Source organism: Oncorhynchus mykiss, chromosome 30 (assembly GCF_013265735.2).
Source record: "Oncorhynchus mykiss isolate Arlee chromosome 30, USDA_OmykA_1.1, whole genome shotgun sequence".
NCBI lineage: Eukaryota > Metazoa > Chordata > Actinopteri > Salmoniformes > Salmonidae > Oncorhynchus > Oncorhynchus mykiss.
The window spans coordinates 17,902,598-17,927,303 of record NC_050570.1 but is presented as its reverse complement, the minus strand read 5'-3'; the positions used below and the strand labels follow the sequence as shown (position 1 = coordinate 17,927,303).

The following is a 24,706-nucleotide window of genomic DNA, read 5'->3' as shown; positions in this document are numbered from 1 at the left end:
GTGCCTTGCGCAAACGTGTGTTTGAATTCAGTGTGTGACTGTCAAACCTGATGGACACAAAGTGGGCGGGGTCAAACATGGGCGGGGTCAAACTTTTGACCCCGCCCACATTGACCCCGGACCCGAAATGCACACTCCAGTCAGGGGTACTTGTTGGAGTTTTCCAAAAAACAGTAGGTTATTCTAGCTGGAATTGTTACTCTCCTGTCATGCAAAAAAATACTTCCATGGCAGATTCGGACGTGACTAAAATTACAGATGTGGACTTTTGTGCTCGTACACATAATTACATTGCACGACCACTCCCAGTAAAACGAATCCCTTAGATTAGGGCTATATACTATTTTTTGTTACATTCAGGCATTTGACAACGAATATTCATGATTGTAGGACGAAAGAAGCACGACAAATGGTCATTGATATTAACTCAACGAGCAAACCAATGGAAAAATCTAAAGTCTAATATTGTAGAAATAACTCACTATGTGTACAGCTGTCAAAATCAGAAGGTGGGGGCGGGGCGCCACGCATTTAGCTTGTTTTGCCCACGCGCGGCTTCACCAATCCCGGCTAAGAGAGGGACGGTTTGAGTTTAAAATTTGCCGACACACTGCAGATGACCATTTGTTTTGTGTTTATAAAAATCTAGCCAGCTTTCGCTTGTCAAAATAGACAGCTATCTGAGAATACAAAAACTTATCCAGAATATTGTGTTATATACTTCTGTTCGATTAAACATGTCGAAGAAACAAATTTACTACTCTGACAAGTACACAGATGAAGCATTTGAGTACAGGTAAATTAGGTTGAAGTTGAAACGTTAGCTACTACTGTAATACTGTTAACATGCTTGCTTACTAGCTAACGTTAACTTGCTTTGCTACGGAACGCAAGTTCACCCAACTCCCCTGGTTGGTTAACTAGCCAACGTTAGCTTTAGCCATAATACTGTATTTGGCAGAATAATATTAATACTGTTATTATATTTGTTGGCTGGCAACTGAAGGCTGCAGGATTAATTTGTTTAGTGGGCTAGCGAACTGTATCATGTGACTTGGTTAACGACCGCTAACGTAAGCTAATACTATCAGCTGGTGTTGCCACAACATGTTCAAAGTTTATATGGCCTACTGGTGCTAGCTAGCTAACGTTACATCTACTAGTAAAGTACTTTCTAGTTAGTGACGTTAACTAGATAGCTACGTTAATTGGGTGAATTCAATGTCCCTTTCCTACACAGGCATGTTATGCTCCCGAAACAGTTATCAAAGCTGGTGCCCACTTCTCACTTGATGACAGAAGATGAATGGAGGGGTCTGGGGGTGCAGCAGAGCCAGGGCTGGATCCACTACATGATCCACAAGCCAGGTGAGCTATTGACCGAAAGTTAGCAATCCAGTCTCAACAAGGACTAACGAGGACTAACGTTTCATACAAAAAACATTTTCTAAAGCTTTTACTTATGTCTCAAGTCTTCTCGTGACTGGTTATGAAACGGTACATCAGGAATTCCTGCTTTTCTGACATCCTCTTTAATACATAATTTAAATTTACTAGCTAGCTTTCTATTCTAGGTCATATATTGTATTGCCTATTACATTACTTTGCCCCACACCAATGACCTATTTTCCCCAATCTTCAATGTTGTCCCGATCACATCCCTACATATGCAAAGCCATTGTTATGCCATCTGCATGTTTGAAAATAATAGCCATCTCTACTAGCTTGAAGTCAGTACTGAATTAGCTACTTTTTGTTTTACATCTAGAGCCGCATATATTGCTTTTCCGAAGACCTCTTCCAAAGGATTGAGTGGAAATCATCTTCAACATCCCTGAAAGCCACCTTAGTTGAATTGTATGGTCTTTGTTGACTTAACAAGATGTACATCTCTCCATGTGTTTTGGTGTATAGAATAGACCCTTAAAGTTTATTTTTTATTTTTTTAAATCCCTCCCCAAAATGTTGGAGGTATGATAGAAGCAGACTTGAGTGCTGGAAGGCTCGGCCCCCACTACCAGATGATAAGCAGTTCTGCTTTTATTGGTACATGGCAACAATATGGATATGGAATTTCTCATTCATTAGACTTTACAGAGCTTGAATAACACTTGCTAAACTTTTATTGATGTTTACTTACTTATCAATATGTTGGGTTAATGAACAGTGGTCAAATAGACTTTTCTTTCTTGAACGTGGAATATTTTATTAAAAATAAATAATTTTGCATGTTCTGAAAATGTTTTTTATTTTGTCTGCTTATGTATATATATTTGTATCAGACAGTATACATTTGGACTGAATAGTCACATATTTGTTAATTCTAAACAACACTTGTTGCTGGACAGAACGTAAATAAAATATATTTCTTTACTTTCTGTGTGGAAGTTTGTTGTGTATCTAAATGTCTTTCATTTAATATTAAGCCAGCACAGCAGTAGAAATGGTTCTCTATTGTCATCTCAAGTTCATTGTTTTGCAGATGAATCCAACCTAGTCCCATATGACAGAGGAACATAGTTGTGAGAAGTGCTTTTCAGTCAGCTACATTGACCACCAGTGGGGTGACAAACTCAGAGTGTCTGATGCCCAGAGAGAAGGCAGGAGCCCGGGGCTTGTGGACAGTCACCTTCTCAGGATTATGAGTTCCAGGGCCAGGCTTCAGAGTGGCATCGTTGGGAAAGCCATGGCGACCTAGCATGGAGAAAGCTGGTTGCCTGGGCAGGTAGACACTTGGATCTGTACTGTTGTATCTACCAGGGCCTGGGGTCTTGGCCAGGTCTTCTGAGGGACCCCCTAATTTGCAGTGCCCTGACATGGTGTAGCTGGCACTGGCTGGCTTGGTGGGAACCTGGGGGCCCATGAGAGCAGGGAGACAGTACTTGTTGGGGGCAGGGACTGAGTCGATGGTACGGTAGCGAGTGCGGGAGCCCATAGTGTAGGATGGGGGTCTGCGCTGGGTGTTGCATGGAGGAGCATTCTCAGGGCTGTATGCCCCAGGTCCAGGAGTCTGGAAAAGCCCTGCTAGTGGGAAAGCTGTATTTAGCTTTGGCTTTATGTGAACAAGCAAGATTCATAAGTGGAATGCAGTAGATTCATTGTCAATTTAGAGTGTATGCATATTTGTGGAGTGTTCATGAAATTCAGTTGCAACAGCTGACAGCAGAAGGCAAGGCTTGAGCTGTCACATCCAGTGTCTTGTTGCCATACTGCTGTAAGTGGCTTACAAACTGCCACACACAAGGTCCTTGTGTAATTAACGTCTCTTAAGAAAATCAACATTTTCACGTCTAGTAATGAGCTTTTGGTATTTGACCATATAAAAACAGTATTTTAATGCAACTTTATAGGCCCATTAAAACATGATTAGCTCTGAATTGAAAGTGTATTTACCTGAAGTTGGTGGGAACTTACTTGATGATCCTCTCACTCTGCCCAACATGGAGTATGCGGGGTTGCCATCCCTGCCGAAACGGGTGATTTTTGCATCAATGTAATACCGAGGCCCAGGACTGGAGTCAACACCGTACACTGCACAACCAAACAAGAGAAACAATCAAATAACTGACATACAATACTGGTTAGAGCGTTGGGCCAGTAACTGAAAGTTTGCTGGATCGAATCCCAGAGCTGACAAGGTCAAAATCTGTTGTTCTGCCCCTGAGCAAGGCAGTTAATCCACTGTTCCCCGGGCGCCAAAGACATGGATGTCGATTATGGCAGCCCCTCGCACCTCTCTGATTCAGATCGGTTGGGTTAAATACGGAAGACACATTTCTACTGACTAGGTATCCCCCTTTCCCTACTGTAGTAAGTTTGCCAGTATCCTAAGGACAGTGTCACATTTGGCTGATAAGTTGTATACTGTACTGTAGTAACAGCGTCCACAACTAGTGACAGGTATTTGTGGTGTTGTTTCCCCCCAGTGGCTTTACAGTTACATTACAACATTCAATATTCCCTTTCATGATCAACTAATACTAGTTGAGGTAGTTTTCCATTGACCATTAGAGTAGTGTGTCATGTTCAAATCTTGGGGGCTCTTTAGTGACTGTTGTAGCACTCACAGTTGTTGCTCATTCTGCCGTGGAAGGAGTAAGCAGGGCTGGTTGGCTTGGTGAAGTCATGGCCGATGAAACCAATAGTTGGTGGCAGAGCGTAACGCCCCGGTCCTGGCCCTGTGGGGTAGATATTTAACACAATAGGTTGAGGACCTGTGTGTGCACATGGAAGGATTTGGGCTACTTCACACATATTACATTATATACATTATGGTGTAGTGATGAATAAGCTGAAAAGGTTCATAAAGACGTGCCTGAGCATATAAACAACATATTTACATCTGGCTGGTGCAAATTAGACATGCTAGATCATCCAAACAGCTGACTTTCACAGTCACAGACAGTGCGGCACTAAGATACAACCTGGGAAATTACTTTTTTGGAAAGTTTCATTTTTTGTTGTTGCACCAACTCTCTTGCACTAGCTCTATGCACACTCTACCAACACATTACACTGACACTCCACCAACACACATAATATACACTCACACAAAACACACTTTCACGTTATTTTATTGTGGTACTATTGCCTTATTTAGCCTTTTTTAAAACCTTTTTAACTGCATTGTTGGGAAATGGCTCGTTAGTAAGCATTTCATGGTAAAGTCTACACCAGATGTATTCGGTGCATGTCCTTTTTCATTTTGATTTGACATTACATCAGCATTCACATTGTCAGATGCCTGTGCACACTGCACAAGCAAAGTTACTAATGCGAGTCCTGGCAAGTCCAAGCTCTGAGAAACAATCAACTCCTCCAGTCAGTGTCCCCTCTCTGACAGGATAATGCATTCAATTATTAGCTAGACATGTTACGTTTACATGTTACATTTACTCAATTCAGAATAGATGAGTGATCTATCTGTATTGAATAAGTACCGCAAAGGTTGTTCCATTCAGGAAGCTCACCTTTCTCTCTGCCAGCAATGATGGGGCGCTTTTTCACCTCCTCCCCCATGGTCAAATAAATGTATGGTCCTACAAGTCGTCCTACAAAAACATCCTCCAAATCATTACACAAACTGCTCAAATCAATCAATAATAAGAGGGAATTTGACAATACAGTATGTACAAAAACACAGGTAGGAAGCATACTACTGTAAATGTGGACACAAACAGGCTCCAGCAATGCATCATAGCCAGCAGGTTCCTCTCTCCTCCGTGTGGTAGTGTCAGATGTGTCAGATGAATTCAAGCTTTCCACTCAGCAGCATGGCCCTCCTTTATCCATCCATCATCTCCCAAGTCCTGAGTGAAATTCAGTTTGGAGTTTGCCTATTCAGTCATGCATACCTTAACAGCCTGCGCAGTTACACATTCCAAAATAAGAACCACTACCATCAAAGACCCATAAACATTTAGCCTCTTGGTTAGAAAAGCCCTTTAAAGGACCAAATGTTGGATCTCACACCAACTGTGTCCAACTAGTCCATCATCTCAGCCAGTTAAATAGTAGCTCAGCCAGAGGAGCTCAATCCCTGGTGCTTAGAAACCATGTCATTACTTGGATTCACTCTAATGTAACAATATCTCCACAGAGCAATCCATGAAACCAAGATCCCCTCTCCCGCCTTTCTCTTTTCACTCTCTGTTCATCGCAGCGTGGAGGCAGAATATCACACTTCAACCATGCATGCAGTTGCCAGGGAGACGTTCCAGGATATTCAGTCTCAGCAACCAGGTCTCCCGCATCGCTCGGTCAGCGAAGCGAGTGTTCTCTCTCTGTCCCTACATTACCTTCCCCATTCATACAACAGACCTTCCACTCATACTGTACAGATCCCATTCACACTGTATGTCAGAACTAACAGTGTCCCTTACAGAGACCAGCAAAGCAATGGAGTGAACAAATATTCTCCTTCTTGACATAGTGCAGTATATGGTAATACACTGAAAGCGAGAAAGACTATGCATATCATAAGACATGTAAGACACGTTATCTGACAGTTTTCCACCACCACTCCTGTAGTTTGATCATAGGACTCATTGCCCTCTCAATAACCTCTACATTGAAACGACATATCCACGGGCTGTTTGGAACGTAGTCATTTTAAAACAGCAGCAGAAGAACACACTGAAAGTTGCCAGAAGCTATACGGTAACTGACAATGTCGACAAGTGCCTTAACCATGGTCTGCCGAAAACAAACATTAAACATTTACAGGCTCTAACTCTCTCCTGGCTGCTGTTTAGGTAACCTGAGTGAGTTGTTAACAGGGACAAACACACGTTAGCCCCGCTGCACACAGCCATGCCAGGGGTCACAGTCACAGAGGGCATTCTGAAGGGCCACAGTGTTTGACAGTAACACAGCTCATTGCTTACAGAATGACAGGAAATTCTCCTCAGGCTAAACTACAGTTGCAAAGGAAATGGACCAACACAACTCCTTAATCACCAGGTCTGCTCCTCGTTTCCTATGTAACATATACAGTGCCTTGCGAAAGTATTCGGCCCCCTTGAACTTTGCGACCTTTTGCCACATTTCAGGCTTCAAACATAAAGATATTTTTTTGTGAAGAATCAACAACAAGTGGGACACAATCATGAAGTGGAACGACATTTATTGGATATTTCTAACTTTTTTAACAAATCAAAAACTGAAAAATTGGGCGTACAAAATTATTCAGCCCCCTTAAGTTAATACTTTGTAGCGCCACCTTTTGCTGCGATTACAGCTGTAAGTCGCTTGGGGTATGTCTCTATCAGTTTTGCACATCGAGAGACTGACATTTTTTCCCATTCCTACTTGCAAAACAGCTCGAGCTCAGTGAGGTTGGATGGAGAGCATTTGTGAACAGCAGTTTTCAGTTCTTTCCACAGATTCTCGATTGGATTCAGGTCTGGACTTTGACTTGGCCATTCTAACACCTGGATATGTTTATTTTTGAACCATTCCATTGTAGATTTTGCTTTATGTTTTGGATCATTGTCTTGTTGGAAGACAAATCTCCGTCCCAGTCTCAGGTCTTTTGCAGACTCCATCAGGTTTTCTTCCAGAATGGTCCTGTATTTGGCTCCATCCATCTTCCCATCAATTTTAACCATCTTCCCTGTCCCTGTTGAAGAAAAGCAGGCCCAAACCACGATGCTGCCACCACCATGTTTGACAGTGGGGATGGTGTGTTCAGCTGTGTTGCTTTTACGCCAAACATAACGTTTTGCATTGTTGCCAAAAAGTTCAATTTTGGTTTCATCTGACCAGAGCACCTTCTTCCACATGTTTGGTGTGTCTCCCAGGTGTCTTGTGGCAAACTTTAAACGACACTTTTTATGGATATCTTTAAGAAATGGCTTTCTTATTGCCACTCTTCCATAAAGGCCAGATTTGTGCAATATACGACTGATTGTTGTCCTATGGACAGAGTCTCCCACCTCAGCTGTAGATCTCTGCAGTTCATCCAGAGTGATCATGGGCCTCTTGGCTGCATCTCTGATCAGTCTTCTCCTTGTATGAGCTGAACGTTTAGAGGGACGGCCAGGTCTTGGTAGATTTGCATACTCCTTCCATTTCAATATTATCGCTTGCACAGTGCTCCTTGGGATGTTTAAAGCTTGGGAAATCTTTTTGTATCCAAATCCGGCTTTAAACTTCTTCACAACAGTATCTCGAACCTGCCTGGTGTGTTCCTTGTTCTTCATGATGCTCTCTGCGCTTTTAACGGACCTCTGAGACTATCACAGTGCAGGTGCATTTATACGGAGACTTGATTACACACAGGTGGATTGTATTCATCATCATTAGTCATTTAGGTCAACATTGAATCATTCAGAGATCCTCACTGAACTTCTGGAGAGAGTTTGCTGCACTGAAAGTAAAGGGGCTGAATAATTTTGCACGCCCAATTTTTCAGTTTTTGATTTGTTAAAAAAGTTTGAAATATCCAATAAATGTCGTTCCACTTCATGATTGTGTTGTTGTTGATTCTTCACAAAAAAATACAGTTTTATATCTTTATGTTTGAAGCCTGAAATGTGGCAAAAGGTCGCAAAGTTCAAGGGGGCCGAATACTTTCGCAAGGCACTGTACATACATACATATACACATACATATAGGGAATAGAGTTACTGCTACCCGGGGAGAGATAGTAGCATGAAAAGTTAACTGCAAACAGAGACATGGATTGTATACAAAGTTTATTATTTTTCAAAAGCAATTGTATTGGAAATGGATATGGGGTTACACTGGTTTAAATATGGTAAATGTACAGTAATTCCAAACCTTTATTCTTGTTTTAGGATATCAAGAGTCAAAATTTAACAAAACAAAATAGCTTATGCACTGTACAATCAAATCCCTGTGTGTTCAACAGTAAGGAGTCAGCTATACCTAAATATGACTTATTATGTGAAGATATTGCTAGCTTGGTAAAACATCTAGAATTATTGAGCTTATCTTAACCTCCAGTTTAAGGCTGCAGAAATGCAGTCTTGATCTTTAGCAGGTTAAACACCAAATAAGTATATAAAGATATCAACTGTACACCTCAGTGTTTGAGCTAAGGCTTCCTCTGAATAAGAATAATAGGTGCATCACATCTGGTTATTTTTGATGAATTAAATGAAGATATTGGTGTAAGTGACAGGACAAGAAGGCAATAGGGGGCAGCATTGGAACAAATAAAACAAAAGCACTAGCTACAAATAAATACCACAGATAGAAAAAACAACAAAACATTTGTTTTAACTCAGGTGTAATTACAAACATAAATACTTGATTAGAGATGACAGAAAAACATTAAGGCACTACAGTGAATATCAAAGACGCTATGGTGTCAACTGGTGTCTAGGAGTTATACAAGAGAGAAAAACAAAGAGGGCTAGAGGGGGACTAGCTTAGTAACACACACACACACACACACACACACACACACACACACACACACACACACACACACACACACACACACACACACACACACACACACACTGCAGTCCCCACTCTTCCTTCTCTCTCCACTCACTAACATATTCACAGACAATGTACAATTTGGAGATCTGGCTGGTGATGCTGTCAGGGGCAGTTTCTGTGGAGGAGAGGAGAACAGGACACTTAATAAGATCTCTGATAAGGTTCTTCATTGCAATCAGATAGATAGGTACAGATATGCTATCTTTGATGTAGAGGTATCTGAATACACTTTGTTATTAGAGTGGATATAAACTGACACAGGTTTGAGGTTACAAAGTCACAGTTGAGTTAATTTCAAGCCCTATTCACATTACCACAGTGTTAATGGTTCAAACCACAGGAGGTTGGTGGCAACTTAATTGGGGAGGATGGGCTTGTGGTAATGATTGGGGCAGAATCAATGGAATCGTATCAAATACAACAAACAGGTGATTGATGCCATTCCATTAGCACCGTTCTGAACATTATTATTAGCCACTCTTCCCTCAGCAGCCTCCTGTGGTTCAAACTCAGTGTTGTTGTTCATAGAGACAGAGAGGTGAGAGGGCCGTACCATCGCTCAGGGGGGTCCTTTGTGTCTAGTGTGGGTAACTGGATATCTGATGGACTCTCCTGCTCTCCCCCCTGCTCCCCTGCCTCCAGCTCCAAATGGTCCTCTCCCTCTGCAGGGAAGGGTTCTGGGTCATACTCATAGGAGTAGTAGGACACCTCAGCCATGGAACCCTGCTCTTCCTCGCCTACAGCACAAGAAAGAGGAACAGAGAGAGAGAGAGTGACAGTGAGAGAGACAGAGAGAGATGGAGGGCAGGTGGGATGGTGAGAAATATCCTTAGAAATAAGATGAGACAATTGTTCACGACAATTATTTTTATGAGAACACTAACATTGGCTGAAAAGTCAAGGGGCATAACAATATGTTTCCACTGAGAGTATCTACCAAAATAGTTAATTGTACAAGGTGACCAGTAGGGGTCACTATGTCCTAATGTTCAGCCTCATGTAAAGCACTGCATGCACACTGCTCCTTTTGGAAATCATACATTGCAGATGAATACACACAATACACTCCATTTATTTTCATCAAAACAAGTGTGTTTTGTTGAATTAATCATGCCCTCAGCTCTGAAGCAATTTCACCACTAAGGGACATGTCCACAGAGAAACTGATTCCAAAGCCTCAATGTTTTTACTAAAGCTGTTGAGAATGCTGTCAGATTCTTGGCACACAAAATCACATCCATCACAATCTACCTAACCTAATGCTCAGTGGAGCTCAGCTCAACAACATTTATTAGCTCAGAAATACACAGCTGTTCATTGAGTGTAATAATCTGGTATGATACATGTTTTCTGTATGTGTGTACCGCAGTCCAGTTTTAATGGCATTCCTGCGGTGAGGTCTTTTCCACTGTGAAGCATCAGTCTTTGTACTGAGGAGACCTTTGACCTTTGTGGAACTCCATTACAGCTACAGTGAGCTGCAGGCAGGGAACAAGTCAGCGCAGGCATAGGCCACATCAAATACACACACGCACGGAAGTACACACGCATCGACGTGAGCCTACCCTACCACAGCCACGACTCCTGCTACAAACAAACATAAAGAGTGATACATCTTACCGGGAGTTCTGTAACAGCAAGTTATTTAAGCATGACATCTACGTGAACCCTGTGGTGGAGCAACAAATATCCCCTTCAAGCAAATGACTCTTTCATCTACACCTCCAACTCTTCTACAACACGGATTTTTAAATGTATTTTATTTCACCTTTATTTAACCAGGTAGGCCAGTTGAGAACAAGTTCTCATTTACAACTGCGATCAAACTCTTTATACTTATTTGTATATATCCAGACAAGCAAGAAGAAGCCGACGCATGGTGGTGGACCTCACAGTGGGTATAGGTTATAGCAAACTATTGGAGGCAGTCTGTATGTGGATGTTCTCAGAGCGTTGCATGTGTGTAATCTGAGCTGGAGTAATCTCCAATCCCTCATACAATACAGATCCATGGATGTATGCATATAGACATATTTACAGTGGGCACTAGAGGTCTGGTCTTCATCTGTCAGACTTGTATACAGTGTCTCAGAGAGGGAACGGAGCAGAGCAGTGCATGAACCTCCTCACATGCCTGCACGTCAACGCCAGCTTCACTCAGAGGTGAACTCTCCAGCTCTTGCCTTTGACTGGCACTCACACACACACACAGACTTCACACTCCTCACATACACACTCCTGCAGCCGGGAACAGCTGGCGACCAATGAGAGATGGGAAGATAGGGGTTAGTGCGGGGGTATAGAGGGGAGAAGAGGTGTGTGTTTTACCATGCACTGTATTTACCTGTGTGTATAGGCACAGGAGTTTGCTCAGGTTCCTCGCCTGTTGTGTTCTCTCTGTCCTCCGTGGTGGATTCCACTGTGTGAACAGACACAACACAATCACAACAAGCCAATGTTACACAGACCAGGTACTGTACGGTTAGGGTAAAAGCATGATATACTTTCCCGTATTTCCTATGTGGGTGCTTATTTCCTAACCAGACATACACAAACAATGAGAGGAAGGTCTAAATATGGATCCGGTCCTTTGATAATCTACTGTAAACTTGGCGCAGGCAGCCTCGTTTTCCCACACAGGTTTTGGTATGTGCTTTTTCCCAATCCACTCCACAACAAGAAGGCTCCTTTGTTGTTGGTTTGTGCATCAGAAAGGAATGTGACAGGATTTTCAAAGGCCTGGAAAAAAGCACTCTGTCATTTGGGGTTCCCTGTAATATAGTAGCGCTGGGCAGAGGGGGGAGAGAAGCTCTCCTCACAAACTTCACCCAGCAATCAGCCTTCAACTGAACAGCTGTTACCACAGCCACACACACACACACACACACACACACACACACACACACACACACACACACACACCCACACCCACACACACACACCCCTCACTCTTTCTACTCCTACTTGCTTGTGTGCGTGCGCATGTGTGTGCATGTGTGAGAGAGTATGTGCACGTGCAAGTTGGGCTACCCTGCACTCTCTTCTCAGCACGTCCTCTCTTCAATTACTCAAAGGGTGTTTCTCATAATCAAAACATTTTGGAGACATTTTTTCAGTGGATGTAATGTTTGACTATGAAGTATATCGTGTTTTTAGCTCTTCAAGGTGTGGTAGCTGACCGATAAATCAGAGCCACATGTGACCCTGGCTGGCAGAGGGGTTCAGAGCCTGGAATGCTAGTGTTAGGAGCAGCCAGTGGGTGTGGTGGCACAGCTGTAGCAGCTTTCATTTCAATCATTCAGAGGATGAATTGACATCAAACTCATGAATTGATTAATTGGCCATTACTGTCATTGAGGATTTTTCAACTCATTAACTGAATTTCAAATGGAATGGAGCCCATCCCTAGTAGAGTAGTCTTACTCTGAGGACACTGGGACATGGGCATTTGTTCTATGCGGGTCCCGTTGCGGCAGGCGAAGACCTCCATCTGACACTGGTTCTGGTAGAGATGTCCGTCTGAGCCACACACAAGCTCTCCGTCATAGCCACAGTCCCTGTAGCAGGTGCAACGCTCAAACTGCTCCTCCTCCAGACAGCCAAACACCTTGTTACATTGGTTCCCCTGGACAAAGCCTGGGTCAAAGGAAAAACACCGGACAGGAGAAATTACAGTGCCTTGCAAAAGTATTCGGCCCCCTTGAACTTTGCGACCTTTTGCCACATTTCAGGCTTCAAACATAAAGATATAAAACTGTATTTTTTTGTGAAGAATCAACAACAAGTGGGACACAATCATGAAGTGGAACGACATTTATTGGATATTTCAAACTTTTTTAACAAATCAAAAACTGAAGAATTGGGCGTGCAAAATTATTCAGCCCCTTTACTTTCAGTGCAGCAAACTCTCTCCAGAAGTTCAGTGAGGATCTCTGAATGATCCAATGTTGACCTAAATGACTAATGATAATAAATACAATCCACCTGTGTGTAATCAAGTCTCCGTATAAATGCACCTGCACTGTGATAGTCTCAGAGGTCCGTTAAAAGCGCAGAGAGCATCATGAAGAACAAGGAACACACCAGGCAGGTCCGAGATACTGTTGTGAAGAAGTTTAAAGCCGGATTTGGATACAAAAAGATTTCCCAAGCTTTAAACATCCCAAGGAGCACTGTGCAAGCGATAATATTGAAATGGAAGGAGTATCAGACCACTGCAAATCTACCAAGACCTGGCCGTCCCTCTAAACTTTCAGCTCATACAAGGAGAAGACTGATCAGAGATGCAGCCAAGAGGCCCATGATCACTCTGGATGAACTGCAGAGATCTACAGCTGAGGTGGGAGACTCTGTCCATAGGACAACAATCAGTCGTATATTGCACAAATCTGGCCTTTATGGAAGAGTGGCAAGAAGAAAGCCATTTCTTAAAGATATCCATAAAAAGTGTTGTTTAAAGTTTGCCACAAGCCACCTGGGAGACACACCAAACATGTGGAAGAAGGTGCTCTGGTCAGATGAAACCAAAATTCAACTTTTTGGCAACAATGCAAGATGTTATGTTTGGCGTAAAAGCAACACAGCTCATCACCCTGAACACACCACCCCCACTGTCAAACATGGGGGTGGCAGCATCATGGTTTGGGCCTGCTTTTCTTCAGCAGGGACAGGGAAGATGGTTAAAATTGATGGGAAGATGGATGGAGCCAAATACAGGACCATTCTGGAAGAGACCTGTCACGACTCCGACCGAAGGTGGCTCCCCTTCCCGTTCGGGTGGCGCTCGACGGTCGTCGTCGCCGGCCTACTAGCTGCCACTGATTATTTCCTCCCCCTCCCTTATGTGTTCATTGAGTGCACCTGTTTTGAATTATGTATAATTAGTGAGGCTTTATTTAGTCAGCCGGCCCGCCTGGTTCCTTGTGCGGGATTAATTATTGTGACCTTCTGTGTTGTGTAAACTTGTGTGCACGTCTGTGAGTTACGTGCTTTCCCATTTCGTGGGTCTTTTCTGGACAGTTTAAGTCCCCCTGTTTGGGGTGTTTGTTTTGTATTACGCCCTGTGTTTTCGTGGGGTTGGCTTATGTTCGCCGTTGTGGTGCATTAAAATAGCACTCCCCTGAACTCTCTGCTTCCTGCGCCTGACTTCTCACCCACTACACTCAGAACGTTACAGAATCCCGCACCCTGAGGAATGGAGTCAGCAGGAGCAACAGCCAATCCCCTCCCATCGATGGAGGAAAGGGTTCTACATCATACCACCGTTCTCCATCGGATCGGAACGGCTATGGATCAAGTGATGGAGAGAATGGACCGATGGGAGAGAAGTGGTCTCCTCTCTCCACCTTCGGCTCCCCCCCCTCAGGACTCCCCATCTCCCGACTCCAGCACCCTCCGTCTTACGCTCCCGAGGGTCTATGATGGAGCGGCGGCGGGGTGCCAGGGGTTCTTACTCCAGCTGGAACTGTACCTAGCCACCGTCAGACCCACTCCCTCGGGAGCGGAGAGGGTGAGTGTCCTCATCTCCTGTCTCACGGGTCGTGCTCTGGAGTGGGCGAACGCAGTCTGGAATGGCCCAGACTCAGCGAAGGAGCACTACCCAGAGTTTTCCCGCCGCTTCCGCGCAGTGTTTGACCACCCTCCAGATGGCCGAGCAGCGGGAGAGCGACTATTCCATCTCCGGCAGGAGAAGCGCCCAGGATTACGCGTTGGAGTTCCGGACCTTGGCAGCAGGATCTGGGTGGAACGACAGGGCTCTTATCGACCACTACCGGTGTAGTCTCCGGGAGGACGTCCGCAGGGAGCTAGTGTGTCGGGACACCGCTCTTTCCCTGGATGAGCTAATTGACATGTCCATCCGACTGGACAATCTGCTGGCTGCCCGCGGGCGTTCGGAGAGGGTCCTGTGTGTTCCACCACCCAGCACCGCCACTCCCGTTCCGATGGAGTTGGGAGGGACTGTGCCGAGGGGTACCGGAGGAGGAGGCTCCCTCTGCACCAGCTGTGGTCGGAGAGGACACACGGCCGATCGGTGCTGGGGGGGTCCGTCTGGGAGTCGAGATGGCAGGCGGAACATTTCTCGATCACCCCAGGTGAGTCAGCACCAAACTCACCCAGAACCCCCTGTTGGTCACATGTTTGTCTTGATTTTTTTCCTTACATTTTTCCCCTCTTCCCAGCATAGGGCGCTAGTCGATTCAGGCGCAGCTGGGAACTTTATGGATCGCGGACTCGCTACTAAATTAGGTGTTCCGCTTGTGCCGATAGATTCTCCCTTTCCCGTGCACTCCCTAGATAGCCGGTCATTAGGGTCAGGGGTGGTCAGGGAGACCACGGTTCCACTGGACATGGTAACGCAGGGGAATCATAGGGAGCGTATCAGTCTCTACATTATTGATGCGCCTGCGTTTCCAGTGGTGCTAGGGATTCCCTGGCTGGCCCGGCACAATCCTAAAATTTCGTGGAGACAGGGGGTTCTCCAGGGGTGGTCAGAGGAGTGTTCTGGAAGGTGTCTGGGAGTTTCCATCGGTGCCACGTCGGTGGAGAGTCCAGACCAGGGTCCCACGGTGTGCATTCCCCCCGAGTATGCCGATTTGGCAATCGCTTTCAGTAAAAAGAAGGCGACTAAATTACCACCACATCGACCGGGAAGGGATTGTGCGATAGATCTCCAGGTAGACGCTGCGCTTCCCAAGAGTCACGTGTACCCATTATCCCAGGAGGAGACGTTGGCTATGGAGACATATATCACGGAGTCTCAAGACAGGGGTACATTCGGTCCTCCATCTCACCCGTCTCCTCGAGTTTCTTTTTTGTGAGGAAAAAGGAGGGAGGTTTGCGTCCGTGTATTGATTATAGAGGTCTAAATGCCATCACGGTGGGATTCAGCTACCCACTACCTCTCATTGCTACGGCAGTGGAATCATTTCAGGGAGCGCAGTTCTTCACAAAATTGGATCTCAGGAGCGCGTATAGCCTGGTGCGTATTCGGAAGGGAGACGAGTGGAAAACCGTATTTAGTACCACATCGGGCCATTATGAGTACTGCGTCATGCCGTATGGGTTAAAGAATGCTCCAGCCGTTTTTCAATCCTTTGTAGACGATATTCTCAGGGACCTGCACAGGCAGGGAGTAGTTGTTTATATCGATGATATTCTGATCTACTCAGCCACTCACGCCGCGCATGTGTCTCTGGTACGCAGGGTGCTTGGTAGACTGCTGGAGCATGACCTATACGTCAAGGCTGAGAAGTGTGTGTTCTCCAAACGAGCCGTCTCCTTTCTGGGTTATCGCATTTTAACCTTGGGGGTGGAGATGGAGGGTGACCGCAGTAAGGCCGTGCGTAATTGGCCGACTCCGACCACGGTAAAAGAGGTGCAGCGGTTTTTGGGTTTTGCCAACTACTACCGGAGGTTTATCCGGGGTTTTGGCCAGGTAGCGGCTCCAATTACCTCACTGCTGAAGGGGGGTCCGGTGCGGTTGCGGTGGTCAGCAGAGGCGGACGGAGCTTTCAACAAGTTGAAGGCGCTGTTCACGGATGCACCCGTGTTGGCCCATCCGGACCCCTCTCTAGCATTCATAGTGGAGGTGGATGCGTCCGAGGCTGGGGTGGGTGCCGTGCTATCACAGCGCTCGGGTACGCCACCAAAACTCCGCCCCTGCGCTTACTTCTCGAGGAAGCTCAGCCCAGCGGAGCGTAACTATGATGTGGGTGACCGGGAGTTGTTAGCGGTGGTCAGGGCTCTGAAGGTGTGGAGACACTGGCTTGAGGGGGCTAAGCACCCCTTTCTCATCTGGACCGACCACCAAAATCTGGAGTATATTCGGGCAGCTAGGAGACTGAACCCGCGTCAGGCAAGGTGGGCCATATTTTTTACCCGATTCCGGTTCACTTTATCGTATAGACCGGGCTCCCAGAACGTGAAAGCGGATGCACTGTCCCGCCTTTACGACACAGAGGATAGGTCCACCGAACCTACTCCCATCCTTCCCGCCTCAAAGCTGATAGCACCAGTGGTATGGGAGGTGGACTCGGACATCGAGCGGGCGTTACGGGCTGAACCCGCGCCTCCTCAGTGTCCGGCGGGGCAGAAGTATGTGCCGCTTGGTGTTCGGGACCAACTGATTCGGTGGGCTCACGTCCTACCCTCCTCGGGTCACCCTGGGGTGAGGAGGACAATAGGGAGCCTTCGGGGGAGGTATTGGTGGCCTACCTTGGCTAGGGACGTTAAGGTTTATGTCTCCTCCTGTTCAGTGTGCGCCCAGAGTAAGGCTCCTAGGCACCTTCCTAGAGGGAAGTTACAACCCCTCCCCGTTCCACAACGGCCATGGTCACATCTATCCGTAGACTTCCTGACCGATCTTCCCCCGTCTCAGGGGAACACCACGGTTCTGGTGATTGTGGATCGGTTCTCTAAGTCCTGCCGTCTCCTCCCGTTGCCCGGTATCCCTACAGCCCTACAGACTGCGGAGGCATTATTCACCCACGTCTTCCGGCACTACGGGGTGCCGGAGGACATCGTTTCTGATCGGGGCCCCCAGTTCACGTCCCGAGTATGGAGGGCGTTCATGGAGCGTCTGGGGGTCTCGGTCAGCCTGACCTCCGGTTATCACCCCGAAAATAATGGGCAGGTGGAGAGAGTAAACCAGGAGGTGGGTAGGTTTCTGCGGTCGTACTGCCAGGACCGGCCAGGGGAGTGGGCGAGGTACATCCCCTGGGCCGAAATGGCCCAGAACTCACTACGCCACTCCTCTACTAATGTGTCCCCTTTTCAGTGTGTGTTGGGGTACCAGCCGGTCCTGGCACCGTGGCATCCGAGCCAGACCGAGGCTCCTGCGGTGGAGGAATGGGTGCAGCGCTCCAAAGAGACCTGGAGGGCCGTCCGGGAATCCCTTCAACAAGCTAGTGGACGGCAGAAAAGGAGTGCTGACCGCCACCGCAGTGAGGCCCCCGTGTTTGTACAGGGTCTGGCTCTCGACCCGAAACCTGCCCCTCCGCTTGCCCTGCCGGAAGCTTGGGCCGCAGTGTGTAGGGCCTTTCAAAGTCCTGAGGAGAATAAACGAGGTGTGTTATCGATTACAACTCCCTTCCTATTATCGTATTAACCCCTCGTTTCATGTGTCTCTCCTCAGGCCGGTGGTAGCTGGTCCCCTACAGGACGGTGAGGTGCCGGAGGTCCCTCCTCCCCCTCTGGACATCGAGGGGTCCCCGGCGTATACGATACGGGCCATTCTGGACTCGAGACGCCGGGTGAGGGGCCTGCAGTACCTCGTGGACTGGGAGGGGTACGGTCCGGAGGAGAGGTGCTGGGTACCGGTGGGGGACATTTTGGATCCGTCAATGTTGAGGGATTTCCATCACCTCCATCCGGAGCGCCCTGCGCCTCGTCCTCCGGGTCGACCTCAAGGCCGGTGTCGGCGCGCTGCGGGAGCCGCGCATCAAGGGGGGGGGTACTGTCACGACTCCGACCGAAGGTGGCTCCCCTTCCCGTTCGGGTGGCGCTCGGCGGTCGTCGTCGCCGGCCTACTAGCTGCCACTGATTATTTCCTCCCCCTCCCTTATGTGTTCATTGAGTGCACCTGTTTTGAATTATGTATAATTAGTGAGGCTTTATTTAGTCAGCCGGCCCGCCTGGTTCCTTGTGCGGGATTCATTATTGTGACCTTCTGTGTTGTGTAAACTTGTGTGCACGTCTGTGAGTTACGTGCTTTCCCATTTCGTGGGTCTTTTCTGGACAGTTTAAGTCCCCCTGTTTGGGGCGTTTGTTTTGTATTACGCCCTGTGTTTTCGTGGGGTTGGCTTATGTTCGCCGTTGTGGTGCATTAAAATAGCACTCCCCTGAACTCTCTGCTTCCTGCGCCTGACTTCTCACCCACTACACTCAGAACGTTACAAGACCTGAGACTGGGACGGAGATTTGTCTTCCAACAAGACAATGATCCAAAACATAAAGCTAAATCTACAATGGAATGGTTAAAAAATAAACATATCCAGGTGTTAGAATGGCCAAGTCAAAGTCCAGACCTGAATCCAATCGAGAATCTGTGGAAAGAACTGAAAACTGCTGTTCACAAATGCTCTCCATCCAACCTCACTGAGCTCGAGCTGTATTGCAAGGAGGAATGGGAAAAAATGTCAGTCTCTCGATGTGCAAAACTGATAGAGACATACCCCAAGCGACTTACAGCTGTAATCGCAGCAAAAGGTGGCGCTACAAAGTATTAACTTAAGGGGGCTGAATAATTTTGCACGCCCAATTTTTCAGTTTTTGATTTGTTAAAAAAGTTCGAAATATCCAATAAATGTCGTTCCACTTCATGATTGTGTCCCACTTATTGTTGATTCTTCACAAAAAAATACAGTTTTATATCTTTATGTTTGAAGCCTGAAATGTGGCAAAAGGTCGCAAAGTTCAAGGGGGCCGAATACTTTCGCAAGGCACTGTATATATTTTTCAACTTTGGGGATCTTGAACTTTTGCTTTTTTCTAACAATGTGTATCAACATTGTGTGACTTTAGTAGTGGAATGCAACCATAATTACTTCATAGTAAAATACACAGGACAAAAAAAATATATTCCAAACATGGGTCAGGCAAATAAAGAGATGACATCTTTCATAGGAGGGAAAGTGTTAGGCGAGAGAGAGAAAAAGATTATGTGTGTGAGAGGATGTGTGTTGATGAGCACTGTTCCCCAGGGTCTGGGCATGGCCTTGGTTCCAGCTGCACGGGGGTCCCAGCCCATCAGCTTCTCTCTCTCTCAGCCAAGCCAGCAAAACACAGCATCAACACAAACAGGGTCATCCACCCGTCACCACGGTGACAGGGGCAAACTTTGCCATTTGTTGTAGCAACATCGGTCCCCGCTAATGAGAGTGTGTGTATGTGTCGCTGAAACGGAAACACTCGGCACGATGACAACCAGGGCCAGTGGGCATTCCTGTGTGGGCCTGCTTTTCTGTTTCTTCTCTTCCCAACATCGGCCCGTACCAATAACAGTTTAGGCACGACACACACGCTCTTAGAAAGTCAAGGGACAGGAAATGGAGGTTTACAGAGGAGCCCCGTCAGACACAAGTCACACCTTCACTTGCTCTCTCTCTCTCTCACTGTTTCATTAGCTGGGCTAAATGGGGACTAACACAAAGAGAATGTGGTAGTTCCGTTAATGGACATACAGTAGAGTGTTGTAACTTTTACCTATCCACTGATTGGTTGAGCTCTCCACCTCGTTGCACGTGGTGCCGTCACACAGCTTGCGGGCCAGGGGACTGCTCTCGCTCACATTGTAAAAGCGGGTGGCTTCAAATGCTGTATAGCGAGAGAGAGACAGAAACACACAGCTTTGTAGGAGTAGTGGACACGTCTCTCCACAAAACAACTCTGTACTTGCATTTTAAACCACAGACCAGAGAATTCCAATTTCCTCTGAGAGAAGGCTGTCAGTTAATCATCGAAGGAGGGTTTTCTTGCTCGCAAAGTGAGGTGCTGTTAAAAATATTCATCACGTCAGAGGCACACCTGGTTCGTAGTAGTCGTACACCTTGACCGGAACAGGCGCTGTCTTGCCCATTATGTACTCCCTGACAGCCTGGAAGGCCACACATGTCATACACTGACTGGAGATCTGCGTTGTGGGACAAGCACAGAGACAGGGCAAACATGTAAAACAGTTAGAACTGATCACAGTACAGTACACCACAGATTACAATGGTGATATACCGGTATGGCTAACTCACCTCATCAAAGTAGAAGAGGACCTTCCTTCCATCCACTTCGTACCTCTTCAGACCAACCCTCTTGTCCAGCAGCAGCTTTATGATAGGAAAAGGGGGATGAACTACTCAAGAGTCCGACTCAATGCTAAGCTTTTCTGTTGTCTCACTGATGGCCAGTGAGAATTCTGGTGACCTTTCAGTCCAGTTGTAGGTAGGTCAAGCCAAGCCTGTTTACAAGCCAAAGGGAGGGAGCCAGCTTCCAATAACAGTACCTGTGTCGACTGTCTACGAGGGAGTTTCTGTTTACTGCCTAAGGGGATAGGTGTTGTGGGAAGTATGGTTTGAGGGGGCGGGGTAATTCCTCCCACAGGGCTCTCTAAAAGGTGGCAGTCCTACGGACAGATTAAGTTTATGAGGTGCTCAGCCTGAGCTGGCGCCACTGGGACACACACACACACACACACACACACATACACACACACACACACACACACACAGAGGGAGAGAGAGCTTGATAGTGTGTGTGTGTGTGTGTATAAGTAGGCTGTGTGTTGGACGTGTTGTTTTCTCTCTTGACAATAACTATAATTATAGTAACAACTTGAAATGTATTCCATTCACTTTCTCTGAGCACTTAAAGTAACATAAAGTAGGTAGCATAGTGTGAAAGGCATTTTGCTCCATTCAGCTCAGCTCATTTTATGGATAAAAAGAGCAATAGAGGCCAAAGTATGTTGTGTAAGGATTCCAAGTAACATCTATGAAAACAACAAGACATGACTGCATAAGCGAGGCTCCGTCTCATGATGTGAGGAATGCTGCTGGTCAGGGCAGCCAGGCAGTCGTACAGCAGGGAGGCGAGCAGGGCTGGCTCTGTAAACAGAGCTTGTAAGCCACTTCAATATACAGGTCAGCACCGACTCCCTCAAGTCTCAGGGAGATAGTGTGTGTGTGTGTGAGTGGGTGTAAATTTGTCCCCCCAGGTAGGTAGGTCTTTACGAAGGTGGATAGTTTGATTTTGGGGCCCATAACTCTGCAGAAATGAGGGAGACAAGTGTTTTGAAGAGGGCCTGGGGAGGTGACTTCAACTAACCTCTCACCCCCCTCTCTAAGATGTCTGCCATGCGTCCCTGGGTCCCTCTCCCCTGGCTCTCAGAATGGGGTAGTTGGAATAAACAATGGCAACCCCCAGTGGCCCAGCCCTTCCCTGGTGGCTGGGTAATAGCCCCAGAAAGGGTCTGTGAGGGTTTGTGCTCGCTCCTTGTGGAGCCCCATAGAAACAGTAACATCACTGGGCCAGAGCTGGCCCTCATCCAGACACTGCAGTAAAAATACCCTCTCAATAGTGATTACCCCACTGCTGTATAAACAAACACACACACACCCAGTCACACACACACACACAGTGCACAATTCCCAGTAACATTCAGCATGACCCCTGTGTTTACAAGAGAAACAGAGCGGATACTCAGTACAGTGGCGCAAATGTTTTGTCTATATCTGCCAAGAGTAGCAGCACAATGGCAGAGCCACTCAATGTCCTCCTCCGTTAATAAACACACGTCCACAAACACCTCTCTGAGACAGGGGAAGAAGCATGAGCAGCATAGGGGACTGAGCAAAACAGAAGGGGACTGATCAATTCCACACCACACCTCTGAAATGGCCTTCAGATGTGAGCCGTGTCTGTCTTTGTCTTTTTTTTTTTGGGGGGGGGGGGGGGGGTTGTTTTATTGTCACATACACAGTGAAATGTGTTGTATTAGGATCAGCCATAGTAGTACAGCAAATTTGTGTTAAGTACCTTGCTCAAGGGCACATCTACAGACTGTCGGAATTCGCACAAGTGACCTTTCGGTTACTGGCCCAACGCTCTAACCGCTATGCTACATGCCGTCTGTCTGTATGACATTGTAATGTGAGTGTATGTTTATGTCCTACCCTCTCCAAACTTTCCACATCGGCACGGAAACCTGACAGCAGAGGGACCTCCAAGACAGCCATGTTGGAAGAACCTGTGTGGAGCCACCTGAAGAGAGAAAAATGCTAAGAGAGTTAGATGCTAAGCTAAATGCTAGTGGAACTAGGCCAACCACCAGGTTAAACGCTAGCAGAACTAGGCCAAATGCCAGGATAAATGCTAGCAGAAATAGACCAACTACCAGGCTAGATGCTAGCAGATCTGGGCCAACTACCAGGCTAGATGCTAGCAGAACTAGGCCAACTACCAGGCTAAATGCTAGTTAGGCTAAAAGGCTGCTGCAGTCTCTGCAGTACCTGGCGCAGGCTTCCAGGGTGATACGGTAGTCTAGGTCGTCTTGGTGGGCTGCGGGGTCTTCATCGTCGGTGGCAGCCCGGCGTTTGCGGCTCAGCTCCGAGCGGTTGTCGGAACGGGATCGCGAGCGAGGGCTGGCGTGGAGGGGGGAGGGCGGGGCTGGCGGGTGGCGCTCCTGCCTGGGCTCCTTCAGGTCCACCTTAAGCTGGAAAGCTGGCTTGGCCACGGGGTCAGGCACGTTGTAGGATACATCAATCTGAGGCGAGAACACAAGCAGAGCTTGGAGAGAGAATTTATTCCCGATTCCGGAGGTAATAGAAAGTGCAGAGAACCTATGTTGTAGAGCAAACCCATTGAGTGTGGAAGCTAGTACACGCACACGCAAGCACGAGCTCCTGCACATAGGTATGCATGTACACACACACTCTCTCTTTAATCATGCCTATCTTGTCATCTCATTACAGCCCAGGTGCTCCAGGCCTCAGGCAATGGCAGACTGGAGAGAGGGATGTGCTGAGGGAGGGAGAGGTGTGAAAGCTGGAAAAGTGGTGTATGTGTAGAGGTTTGCAGGAATGTGTGGAGTGAGAAGGGGGACAGAGATAGGCTGAACCTTCTAATTCTCCCATTTCTCCCTCTCTCCCCTCCCAGAGAACCTGAGCCCTAGGACCATGCCTTAGGACTACCTGGCCTGACGACTTCTCGCTGTCGCTGTCCCCAGTCCACCTGGTTGTGCTGCTGATCCACTTTCTGCTGTTTTGCCTGCGGCTATGGAACCCTGACCTGTTCACCGGACCTGCTACCTTATCCTGGACCTGCTGTTTCGACTCTCTCTCTCTCACCTGCTGTCTCGACCTCAATGTTCAGCTATGAAAAAGCCAACTGACATTTACTCCTGAGGTGCTGACCTGTTGCACCCTCTATCACCCCTGTGATTATTATTTGACCCTTCTGGTCATCTATGAACATTTGAACATCTTGAAGAACGATCTAGCCTTAATGGCCATGTACTTTTATAATCTCCACCGGCACAACCAGAAGAGGACTGCCCCCCCCCTCAGAGCCTGGTTCATCTCTAGGTTCCTCTCATGGATTGTGTATGTGTGCAATTCAGAGAGTGAATGGGCAAGACAAAAGATTGAAGTGCCTTTGAACGGGGTAAGGTAGTACACTACATGACCAAAAGTATCTGGACACCTGCTCGTCGAAAATCTCATTCTAAAATCATGAGCATTAATATGGAGTCGGTCCCCCCTTTGCTACTATAACAGTCTCCACTCTTCTGGGAAGGCTTTCCACTAAATGTTGGAACATTGCTGCAGGGATTTGCTTCCATTCATCCATGAGAGCATTAGTGAGGTCAGGCACTGTTGTTGGGCGTTTAGGCCTGGCTTGCAGTGGGCTTTCCAATTCATCCCAAAGGTGTTCAATGGGGTTGAGGTCAGGGCTCTGTGCAGGCCAGTCAAGTTCCTCCACACCGATCTCGACAAACCATTTATGTAATGTCCTCGCTTTGTGCACGGGGGCATTGGAGCAGGTTGAGTAACTGCTCGGCCTGGGGCAAAGCTGTCTGCCATCCAGGACCTCTACACCAGGCGGTGTCAGAGGAAGGCCCTAAAAATTGTCGAAGACCCCAGCCACCCCAGTCATAGATTGATCTCTCTACTACCGCATGGCAAGCGGTACCGGAGCGCCAAGTCTAGGACCAAAAGGCTTCTCAACAGCTTTAACCCCCAAGCCA

At 47.0% G+C, this 24,706-nt stretch overlaps 3 protein-coding genes across 9 annotated transcripts in view; 1 reads left to right on the top strand and 2 right to left on the bottom strand.

Annotated features, from left to right (window-relative positions):
* Positions 1 to 494: 494 nt before the first annotated feature.
* Positions 495 to 2,377, top strand: cks2 (CDC28 protein kinase regulatory subunit 2). The gene is made up of 3 exons (XM_021599009.2): positions 495 to 796; positions 1,241 to 1,368; positions 1,769 to 2,377. Exons 1-3 carry the CDS (start codon positions 738 to 740, stop codon positions 1,810 to 1,812), a joined length of 231 nt encoding a protein of 76 aa, XP_021454684.1. The 5' UTR covers positions 495 to 737; the 3' UTR covers positions 1,813 to 2,377.
* Positions 2,378 to 2,488: 111 nt separating this feature from the next.
* On the bottom strand, positions 2,489 to 6,137 carry odf3l2b (outer dense fiber of sperm tails 3-like 2b). Of its 7 annotated transcripts, none has more exons than XM_021599008.2 (5): positions 5,157 to 6,136; positions 4,971 to 5,051; positions 4,068 to 4,178; positions 3,415 to 3,531; positions 2,489 to 3,024 (listed from the first exon to the last, which is right to left on the bottom strand). In XM_021599008.2, the coding sequence occupies exons 2-5, from the start codon at positions 5,017 to 5,019 to the stop codon at positions 2,537 to 2,539; spliced, it is 765 nt and encodes a 254-aa protein (XP_021454683.1). In that variant the 5' UTR covers positions 5,020 to 5,051; positions 5,157 to 6,136; the 3' UTR covers positions 2,489 to 2,536. The 7 variants fall into 7 exon arrangements, with proteins under 7 accessions (XP_021454683.1, XP_021454679.1, XP_021454680.1 ...); XM_021599004.2 differs by having other exon boundaries at positions 3,394 to 3,531; positions 5,157 to 6,135; XM_021599005.2 differs by having other exon boundaries at positions 3,394 to 3,531; positions 5,160 to 6,135.
* A 2,048-nt stretch (positions 6,138 to 8,185) lies between these two features.
* LOC110522753 (C3 and PZP-like alpha-2-macroglobulin domain-containing protein 8) overlaps positions 8,186 to 24,706 on the bottom strand; it is a 65,010-nt gene continuing 48,489 nt past the window's right edge. Inside the window, exons 35-43 of the mRNA XM_036969132.1 lie at positions 22,971 to 23,224; positions 22,635 to 22,722; positions 20,715 to 20,789; positions 20,497 to 20,602; positions 20,176 to 20,286; positions 12,397 to 12,609; positions 11,318 to 11,392; positions 9,527 to 9,710; positions 8,186 to 9,088 (exon numbers count right to left, since the gene is read on the bottom strand). Of these exons, the coding sequence (XP_036825027.1) occupies position 9,088; positions 9,527 to 9,710; positions 11,318 to 11,392; positions 12,397 to 12,609; positions 20,176 to 20,286; positions 20,497 to 20,602; positions 20,715 to 20,789; positions 22,635 to 22,722; positions 22,971 to 23,224 (1,107 nt within the window). The 3' untranslated portion in view covers positions 8,186 to 9,087. The remainder of the gene's footprint in view (positions 9,089 to 9,526; positions 9,711 to 11,317; positions 11,393 to 12,396; positions 12,610 to 20,175; positions 20,287 to 20,496; positions 20,603 to 20,714; positions 20,790 to 22,634; positions 22,723 to 22,970; positions 23,225 to 24,706) is intronic.

Bases quoted from the DNA above. Each gene is read 5' to 3' on its own strand.
- cks2 (XM_021599009.2), top strand. From the start codon at position 738: ATGTCGAAGAAACAAATTTACTACTCTGACAAGTACACAGATGAAGCA. The intron at 797-1,240 runs GTAAATTAGGTT...TTTCCTACACAG, and splicing joins GATGAAGCATTTGAGTACAG to GCATGTTATGCTCCCGAAAC. The intron at 1,369-1,768 runs GTGAGCTATTGA...TTTTACATCTAG, and splicing joins CTACATGATCCACAAGCCAG to AGCCGCATATATTGCTTTTC.
- odf3l2b (XM_021599001.2), bottom strand. From the start codon at position 5,154: ATGCTTCCTACCTGTGTTTTTGTACATACTGTATTGTCAAATTCCCTC. The intron at 4,179-4,970 runs GTGAGCTTCCTG...TCTACCCCACAG, and splicing joins CATTGCTGGCAGAGAGAAAG to GGCCAGGACCGGGGCGTTAC. The intron at 3,025-3,393 runs GTAAATACACTT...CTTTCCCACTAG, and splicing joins TAAGTTCCCACCAACTTCAG to CAGGGCTTTTCCAGACTCCT.